We start from the raw sequence: 9,568 nt of genomic DNA, 5'->3' as shown, positions 1-9,568 counted from the left end.
CATACCACGTGGTCCGTGACGTCATTTTGACTAGCACGCCAAGTAGAAAATTGTAAACATTGCCCCCGCTAAGAAACTTTAAATCCACGTAAGTTTCTTATCATTTACTCTATTTTGACGAAATGAAGCGCAGGATATGGGTAAAGTTGAGCACTATTCCCGGTTATATAAATATTTGACACCATATAAATAGTTTAGTCTATCATTCAAGGCAAATTCCTAGTTTTTACAATACAATGCGCGCAAGCACGACAAGCACATTTTAAATCTTCCAAAATATCTATTTTATATTCCTTTTTGCAGTGCACTTATATATGCGGACGTGAATAATTCCATATAAAATGTGTTTTGTCCGAAAACTTTATCTTAAAAATCCATCTAATGACATTTCTACCAACATCTAATGTCCACCAACAATTTTTCTAACATGACAAGCAACGAATTTCAATGCAAGCACGACAAGTCGATATTCGGCTAAAACTAGGTATTTGCCTGAACAGATAGACCAAACTATTCATGATGTATCCAATATTTATTATATACCTGTTTAATGCATTTTACAAAATACAGGTTGTATCAATCGTTGAAATAAAAAATCCCGTATTACGCTATTCGCTATTTCCAATTCCGTATTACCATACTAGCCGGACTACTTCGACCCATTTAATGACGTCACATTACGCGCACCGAAAATAGAAATATTTAATATTACGATTCTACCACGGCACGTTACTTGTTTTCTATATACAAAGAAGGAAAACTACTGTTGGTTATTACCCCGATAAACCAACGGTTGTTTAAAGTGACGTCACTTTGATTGTCCGAGCACTGTTTATGAATGAAGACGACGTAATTTGATTTTAATTGTTGTGGTGACGTCACGTTTTCGCGGAAAAGTGGAGGACGTTCGGTTAATATAATTCTCATTTATAACCTTTAAATCGCGGATAACTTATTAATGAAATCGTGTTAGAATCGAAATAATCGACGGGTAACCGTTGGTTATTGCGGTAATAACCAACGGTATGTCGTTCCGATGCTTGTTATCAAACGCCCTCGTGGTTTAATTCCTACGCATCGGAACTCCATATCGTTGCTTATTACCGCAATAACCAACGGTTACCCGGCGATTATTTCTTAAATATATTACGTAGTACATCGTGTGACGTCATTTCTGTGACGAAACACAATGGTTTTATCTAAAATCTCTGGAATTTTAGGCCATGTCGGACGTGGTGTTTTTTAACAGTAAACTATAGTTAAAAAATTGAACGAACTCAAAACGTATTTTGGAGTGTGTGTATAAATGTATATTTCGATAGGAATACAATAAAATAGTGTGGTTTAAACTAAGTTTCGATAAAGACATGGAAGATAGAAGTGGAAGTGCATATCGTTTCAACGTTTTTGTTATAAACATCGGATTAAAATTTAAAGTTGTCAACTTAATTGTTATAAACATTGGATTAACGATGGCATTAAGGTAAGCGTTTCGGAAACCTGTGTTTTCCCGGTTCGAATGTTTACACGTTAATTTACATAAACTGTATTAATACGCGTCTTAATTAAACTATGGCGTACCGAACTTTTATTCATTGTTTTGTCAGTTTCGTTAAAGTAAAAAATATAATTGTTAACATTTTTCGTTAGTTGTATATAATAAAAGGAATATTACGCTAGTCAATGGTTCCAAGAGTTAGTATCACTCTCGTGGCTTGTGCTATTTCGCATCACACTCGAGGCTCCGCCTCTCGTGTGATACGTCATCACACAAGCCACTCGAGTGATACAAACTCTTGGAACAATTGACTAGCATAATATTCCGTATTTATATAACCGGGAATAGTGCTCAACTTTACCCATAGCCTGCGCTTTAATTTGTCAAAATAGAGTTAACAATAAGATACTTACGTGGATTTGAAGTTTCTTAGCGGAGTCAATGTTTACAATTTTCAACTTGGCGTGCTAGCCAAAATGACGTCACGGACCACGTGGTATGGCCACACTGATGATTACTATATGTGATAACAGCATGTGTGTTTTCATGTGGCTTATTATGAATGTATTTCTTCGTCATCGAAACATGTTATATTTGATTTAGACGCATTTTTCTTTCACACATTCAAATAACACTGTTTCATCCCCGTCATGCGAAAATTGGTCTTATTGAATATTTGAACAATTTTACCAGAGGACCACTATACGATGTTAAAACCTGAAATCTAACCAATGACTCATATGGATTCAGAGAAGATCTTAACAGTTATTTACGATATAAGTCTATATAAATCTTTTGACAATTGGGCATTGCAAGTTTTGATGCCTGGGTTGTAATTTCAACAAACTTGGTAGAAGATCAAGTCTTTTTCAGCATACAATCAAAAGAAGCAAAAATATGGTAAACATCAATATTGTTCCCATGAGCAGCATGATAAAAACAACATGTGATCACTTGTTCCGTAGTCTGGACGACCGTTGGGGCACCACAGATGATCTAGAAACCAGTTCTCTCCATTCTTCTCGCCTCTCGGACTGTCTCAAGGCTTCGCTGAGCCTCATCCCTGTCCACTCTAAGACGTTGTCCTCCCATCTTTTCTTTTGTCTGCTTCTCCTCCTCCCTCCTTTTACTGTGCCTTGTAACAGTCTTGGCAAGCCCCGACGATTGTGAGACGTGCCCATACCACTTTAGTTTGCGTCTTTTCACAGTGGTCAGTAGTTCCTCATGCTGCCCGATGGCTTGCCTGATTCTGTTTCGGACTTCCTCGTTTGTGAAGCGGTCCTTGTAGGAGATGCCGAGGAGTCGTCGAAAGCATCTCATTTCCATGGCCTGTATCCTTCTCTCCAAGTCAGCTGTTAGTGTCCATGACTCACAGGCATACAAAAATATGGACATGACCAGGGCACGCATCAGTCTGATCTTTGAGCTGAGGGCTATGTTCGTGTCCTTTCAGATGGTCTTGAGTTGTGTGAGTGCTGCTGTGGTCTGGGCAATTCTGGCGAGTATTTCAGGTTTGGATCCTGCGTCTGTGACAGTTGCTCCCAGGTATTTGAAGCTGTTGACGGTTTCCAGTTTCTCGCCACAGACCTTGATGTCAGTGCTGATGCCGTTGGTGTTGTTGGTCATCATTTTGGTCTTCTCTGCACTGATCTGCATGCCAAACTTTGTGGAGGTTGTGTCTAAGCGCTTCACTAAGTTTTCCAGCTCCTTTTCACTTCCAGCCAGGCCATCTATGTCGTCAGCAAAATGTAAGTTTGTAATTGTTCTGCCGCCGATGCTGACTGTCCCCTCGTGGTCTTCTAGGGCGTCAGTCATTATTCTTTCCAGGAAAATGTTAAAGAGGGTGGGAGAGAGCAAACAGCCTTGTCTCACTCCGACTGTGGTTCTAAACCAGTCCCCGGTGCTGCTGTTGAAGTATACGGCATTTGTGGCATTGTCATACAGGTGTTCTATGACTCCGATCAGGTTGGCGTTGATGTTGTACAGCCTCATGGTAGCCCACAGTGCTGCATGTCATACCCTTTCGAAAGCCTTATTAAAGTCCACGAAGAAGTGGTAGAGGTCCTATTGGTGTTGTAGGTACCTCTCGCACAGTATCCTGAGGTTGAAGATCTGCTCAGTTGTACTGCGCCCTTGTCTAAGGCCTGCATGTTCTTCAGCGATGATCTTCTCTGCTTGTTGCTTCAATTTGTCCAGTAAAATCTTAAGCATGACTTTACTCGGGTGGCTGATGAGGCTAATAGTTCTGTAGTTCTGGCATAGCTGTAAGTTGCCTTTCTTTGGGAGGGTGATGATGAGGAACTGCGTCCAAGATGTAGGCCACTTCCCCGTCTGCCAGATCTTGTTGCAGATGGTCAGTAAAGCACTGATCATCTCCCCCCCCGCCTGTTCCAGCTCTCCTGGGATATTGTACATTCCTGCTGACTTCCCCTTCTTCAGCGATTTTATTGCTGCTTCCACTTCTGCACGAAGGATGGGGTGGTCGTCGTTGTTGGTTGCTGGAGGGACATTCGATACCTCTGGGTCTCCCGTGGTTCTGTAGTTGTAGAGTTCTTAGCAGTATTCTGTCCACCTCTGTAAGATGTCTTGTCAGACACATTCCGTCTTTGTCTTGTATTGTGGTGGTTCGCCCTTGTTTTGTGCTGGTCAGATCTTTCACCAGTTGGTAGGCGTTTTTGCTGTTTTCTTCTTCAGGCTATCATCATTGTCCTGGCACTGTTCTTCAATCCAGTTCTCCTTTGCCTTTTTCATGCTTTTCTTGATTTCTTGGTTGACTGCTTTGTACTGCTTTGCGCCTTCTGTGTCGTTCTTTTTCTTCTTCAGGTCTCTCCGTTTGTCGCAAAGATTGAGTACATCGGCTGTGACCCAGGGCTTTTTGACTGAGCGGTGTTTTCCAAGGATTTCACTGGCCGCTTCAGTCACCGCTGTGTTGAAGGTGTCAATCAACGTGTCTATGTCTGTGTCAATATAATGGTAAGCGCTGCAAATTTCCCACCAATCGTTGCTTGGAAGGCTTCTACTACCTCTGGGTCTTTCAGTCTTTCGAGGTCGAATTTTATTCTTGTGTGGCCCAGTTTGTTGGCTTTCTTCAGGTGTAGCTTGAAGGTCATTAGACAAAGCTCATGATCGCTCCCAATGTCGGCCCCTGAGAAGCTCCGTGTCTGGGTTACGTTCACACCGGAGCGGAAGCGTTTTTTCACCATAATGTAATCTATTTGGCTATGGTGTTCTTCACTGGATCTGTGCCATGTGGCTCTTCTTGACGGCTTGTGCGAGCCAAACCTATTTGCCAGCATGAGGTCATTGTAACTGGCAAATTCCAAGAGCCTCAAGCCCCTCTCATTGGACTTGGTGTTGCAGTGTTGTCCACATGTGCCTTTCCAGTTCATGTAAGCATCTTCTCCTACTTTGGCATTCCAGGTGGTACGCAAACTTTAACATTCCAACGCCGACGCCGGGTTGAGTAGGATAGCTCCACTATATATACTTCATATATAAAAGTCGAGCTAATAAAAATGCAGCCCTAGAGAGACAGTAATATCATCCACCAAGATTGTTTTGACCTTGAAGTGGTGACCTTTATTTTGAGAAAGTGTGACTTAATTAAGCCTTTTGTACATTATCCCAATCAAACAATCCATGTAATGCTGACATTAAATAGTATTAAATGTACAACTGGCAGCAGACGATGACAGAATACACAAGTATGTTCGTCGAGCTTGGGTTAACTAAAATCTGTAAAAACTATAATAGATCCTGTTGATGTGTATGTCAACTTACGTTGGCAAGATGTGAAATTAAGAAACAGTCCCAATCTAAGAAACTTCATCAAGGCAGAAAGGAGGTCTGTTCAGGTCCAGTGTTTGGCTTTAGTACTATAAGTGTAGCTGCTTAGACAGGTTGAACATCTGAACATCATCTGTAAATGCATATACATATCAGTAACAAATCCTACTTTTAAAACAGTTATACCGACTCTAGTATTAAATCAACAATATTTGTTATAAAACATGTATGTTCCTCCACCAATGCAGCCTAATCTTTAATATAAGATAATAATAAGTGCATGTTTCTGTGACCTTGACTTTGATCTCAAACTCTGTAAAGGGTTTTCCTAATTTCTGATAAGCATACTAATTTCTATGATCATAGACTAAGGTGTTTTCTAGGAAGTGTGCGATAAAGATTGTCATGCTACAAGCATCTGTTACCTTGATCTGATTGGTTAACCTAAACTTGTTAGCCCTCTTCTTTCCACTCACGCATCCAGCATACTAACTAAAGGTATTTTTAAATAAATATTGAAACGTGCCATGACGTCACGTCCGAACAATTATAAAAGAAGATTTTCTGTCATAAACCAAAATTATGGTGTAACGGTATGGTTTTAATTAAAAAAAAACTTGTTAAAAATATTTAGTTTGTTATAAAAGTTGCTATTCAATGTACATTTTTCCTGAATGATCACTTAATATCTTTTTTTCGCCTTCTTATACCAACACTCGCCAGCTTAGTGTTGTTTTTAAAACCTTATCGGCGATAAAGATCTATTGACTTTGTCCCGCGCTAAAGCTTTGTCGTTATGAATGCAGCTGAAAATTTCTACTAAAACACATTCTTATTGTTACTTGCATCTGTTTCGTTTGTGTGCTTATTTTTGCGACTCAAAACGAAATATACTGGTCGTTGGCTGCTATCGACAATTGACAGTTATTCTCAAGTGTAATATATAGCGTGATTTTCGTCGTGGGAAATCCAGACTGACCGTTGTCTGCAATTGACCGTTATTCTCAAATGAGCGTAAGGTCAGTTTTGACTGTATTTTAAAGTTATTTTTCTTTGTAGCTCTGTTTTTATTTAATTTTCAAATACAGCTACCATAACATAGTGCAAAATCTATGTTTATCAAATTGTGCTTTGCATAGATTCATAGTATGTACAGCACAATAACAGCCACAGTCAGTAATTGAAAATCAATATATCACAAAGACTTAAATCAATTAAAAATTCTTAAATAAGAGTTCTAAGAGTCTCTTGTCATTACTATTTTAAAGTCTCTGGTAAGTATGTTCTACTTTTTTGAGCCAACCACCTCCAGCGATATGTCTACAAGCCTGGTTATACACCTTTGTACTTCAAACTGGGTGTCACCAGATAAACCCAAGTAGATGTAAAAAAAGGAATATGATATAAAATAAAATGGATGGCTTTAACGACAAGCTGACACGAACATGTCATTAAAATGCAAATAACATAAACTGGATACTTAGCTTTTATGTCATATTGAAATGACTAGTCTCCAATTTCGCAATAAAACATAACACATTTGGCTTCAAGACATTTTTTTTTGCAAACCTGTAAAATATATGCAGTGAGGTAATGTTGTTTATCATACATCTTTAATCTTAGCTGGTAGAAGCTGTTTTCACAATTTACAAACACAAAAAAAAACAAATGTATCGGCAGGAAAGTGCTAATGTCGACCACCTATTTCACTTAAATTCGTAAAATACATGTACCACTATATAATGTTACAACTAAAATGCCAAAACTGTGGGCCTTGTGGTTTCAGAACAGCAGGCTTAAAGGGACCTTTTCGCAGACTTTGGCATGTATTTAATTTAGTCATTAAATGCTTTATATCAATAAATGTACTCATTGGATCTAAAAGGCTCCAGCAACAAAAAAACAAGAATATTTTGAAGAAAGGAAAGTAATCCTCAACGCACCACTGACCCCTGGAGTAAAAGTCTCTTGCTTAGACCACTCAGCCATCTATGCTCATACAATGAGTGATTTATTGTATACTGTTTATAACAAATTGTCATAGTATCACAAAATATAACGAAAACAACATATCTCTCCAAATTATTCAATTGTTTCGCATTGCAACGCTTTATCATTTTCAGGTGTTCAAATCATCAAAAGATGCATATAATGGATATTTTAGAGAATGGTAAATATTCAGTATTGCTGTTTCCTCACATATATCATAACTACAACGAAAATTTGCGAATCTCTAACTTTTTTCTTTTGATAATTTATCACAACTCGAAAAGGCCCCTTTAAAAAGTGTATTTTTCTTCTAAACTTTTAATTTACCATAACATCCCTTGCAGAATAGCTAATAATGTTGATGTGTAGAATACATATACTACTGCACAAACCACTGACTCATCAGCTGGGAACTGCCTATCATCAAGTGTTTCTATCCTTAAATCCCAGGACACTCTCCGGGCTGTGGATCCGTAGTGTTAGCCAAACACTACGGGTCAGTGGTTTAGTGTCCAGCTCTTCTCCTCTCTCATCATCCACAGCCAGTCGGATGCTCTTTCTGCAGCTTGTCCAGGTCTGCCTACAGCCCTCTTCCTGTCACCTCCCTTGATCCCAATGTTGCTGAGCATTCTCCATACTGATTGGGCTGGGAATCCTCTGCACCCTATTTCAACCGGGAACAGCCAGGCACTCCAACCACGACTTTTACACTGTTCTTGTAGCTCAGTGTACTTTCCCATTTTCCGCTCGTAGGCCTCATCACCAGTTTCTTGTCCTTGGGAGACCATATAACTATATCTGATCTCTGTGTGGTATGGACAAAAAAAATGTCTGGGAATACCAGCTGTTTTCCTAGGTCGACCTTCATCTCCCAACGCTCTGATTCATCAAGGATATATGTTGCTGCGGTTCTTGCCTTCTTGGCAGTTTGTCCTTCCTTGACAAATATGATTGTTGGTACTGCATTCTTGTTGGTATGTCTTGTCTTCCTTCTCTTCCGCTCTAGTATGTCTGCTAGCTCTTGAGGACCGTGTCGTGCCTCCATCTGTAGCGGCCTTGTGTTAGCGCTGTCTGGCAAGATGATAGGGTGTGCTGCATGGTTCCTGGTTTGTCGCACAGCTGACACTTTGGGTCTTCCACTAACCCCAATCTGTGTAGATTGACTGGAGATGGCAGCAGCTCATATACGGATCTCAGTAGGAATTTGAGTCGTAGTGGTTGGTAGTGCCAAATGTCTACCCATGTCAGGTGTCTTTCTGTGGTCTGCCATTGTGTCCATGCGCACTGTCCTCCCATCCCGACTACTCTGGCGCGCCTGTCTTCCTCTTCTGAAAGCCTGATCTCATGCTGGACCATTTGGCTCCTTTCTTTCTTACCGGCAGTGCTCCAGCGTTGTGGTTTTGTACTGCCCAGGCCTTGTCTTCCTTTAGCTGTGGTGCCTACGATGTCTTTGTGTCGTAGCCTGCTTTCTGCCTGGGCGACTGCCTGGCTTGCTGACCACTTTCGCCCTGTGCGTGTCTCGATGCCTGCCTTCCATATCATGTCATCTGATGACTCTTTGAGGGTTACCACCAGTCTTCCTTTGGCAACATTGAACTCTTCAACTAGTGAGGTCATTGGGAGTTGAAGTTGGTTGGTTCTGCCATACAGTCCAATGCTGGTGAAACTAGAAGGGACACCAAGCCATCTCCGGAGATGCCAGTTGATCACTCTCTCGAACCCTTCTACAGTGGTTGTAGCTATCTCGTACAGCATAAGGGGCCACATAAGCATAGGTAGTAACCCATGTTGGTAGAGCCATGCCTTAAACTTGCCTGGAAGTCCTGTCTGGTCTATAAGCTTCAGGCCATCTTGGAGCTGTTTTTTTACTCTAGTGATGTTGTTAGTGTCCTTCAGGCTGGCGTCGTACCATTTGCCGAGGCACTTGACTGGACTGTCAATAATGGATGGAATGTCTTCCCCTTGCACCTGTAGAGTGAATCTTTTGGTGTCCTTTCCCTTCTTGATGGTCAGGCTCCTTGACTTCTTGGGTTTGAACTTCATTCATGCCCATGTGACCGTGTCCTCTAGGGCTGTTAGTACCCAGCGGGCCTGTTCATGTGTGGTGGTAGTGATGGTCAGGTCATCCATGAACGCCCTGCTGGATGGGAGGTGTATACCTGACGCTGTTTTGGTCCTCTGGTTTCCCTCTTCGCGGCATTGATGATCATGTTCATGCCCATCACGAATAGTACCACTGAGATGGTGCAGCCAGTTACTATCCCTTTCTCTAACCTCTGCCATGGCGTTGTCTGG

General features: G+C 41.0%; 2 protein-coding genes across 2 annotated transcripts; both read right to left on the bottom strand.

Annotated features, from left to right (window-relative positions):
• Positions 1-3,562: 3,562 nt before the first annotated feature.
• On the bottom strand, positions 3,563-4,887 carry LOC127869629 (uncharacterized). Its single transcript, XM_052412287.1, has 3 exons — positions 4,494-4,887; positions 4,215-4,422; positions 3,563-4,034 (listed from the first exon to the last, which is right to left on the bottom strand). Exons 1-3 carry the CDS (start codon positions 4,885-4,887, stop codon positions 3,563-3,565), a joined length of 1,074 nt encoding a protein of 357 aa, XP_052268247.1.
• A 3,400-nt stretch (positions 4,888-8,287) lies between these two features.
• On the bottom strand, positions 8,288-9,316 carry LOC127869628 (uncharacterized). Its single transcript, XM_052412286.1, has one exon. The coding sequence runs from the start codon at positions 9,314-9,316 to the stop codon at positions 8,288-8,290; it is 1,029 nt and encodes a 342-aa protein (XP_052268246.1).
• Between the last annotated feature and the right edge of the window lie 252 nt (positions 9,317-9,568).

This window comes from Dreissena polymorpha, chromosome 2 (genome assembly GCF_020536995.1).
Source record: "Dreissena polymorpha isolate Duluth1 chromosome 2, UMN_Dpol_1.0, whole genome shotgun sequence".
NCBI classification, from domain to species: Eukaryota; Metazoa; Mollusca; class Bivalvia; order Myida; family Dreissenidae; genus Dreissena; species Dreissena polymorpha.
This window is presented reverse-complemented; position numbering and strand designations above follow the sequence as displayed.

Coding starts and splice junctions, on each gene's coding strand:
- LOC127869629 (XM_052412287.1), bottom strand. CDS start 4,887: ATGAACTGGAAAGGCACATGTGGACAACACTGCAACACCAAGTCCAAT. Junction 4,423..4,493: donor AGCCTTCCAAGCAACGATTG/GTGGGAAATTTG, acceptor CCTTCAACACAG/CGGTGACTGAAGCGGCCAGT. Junction 4,035..4,214: donor GAGAACTGGATTGAAGAACA/GTGCCAGGACAA, acceptor CTACAACTACAG/AACCACGGGAGACCCAGAGG.
- LOC127869628 (XM_052412286.1), bottom strand. CDS start 9,316: ATGAAGTTCAAACCCAAGAAGTCAAGGAGCCTGACCATCAAGAAGGGA.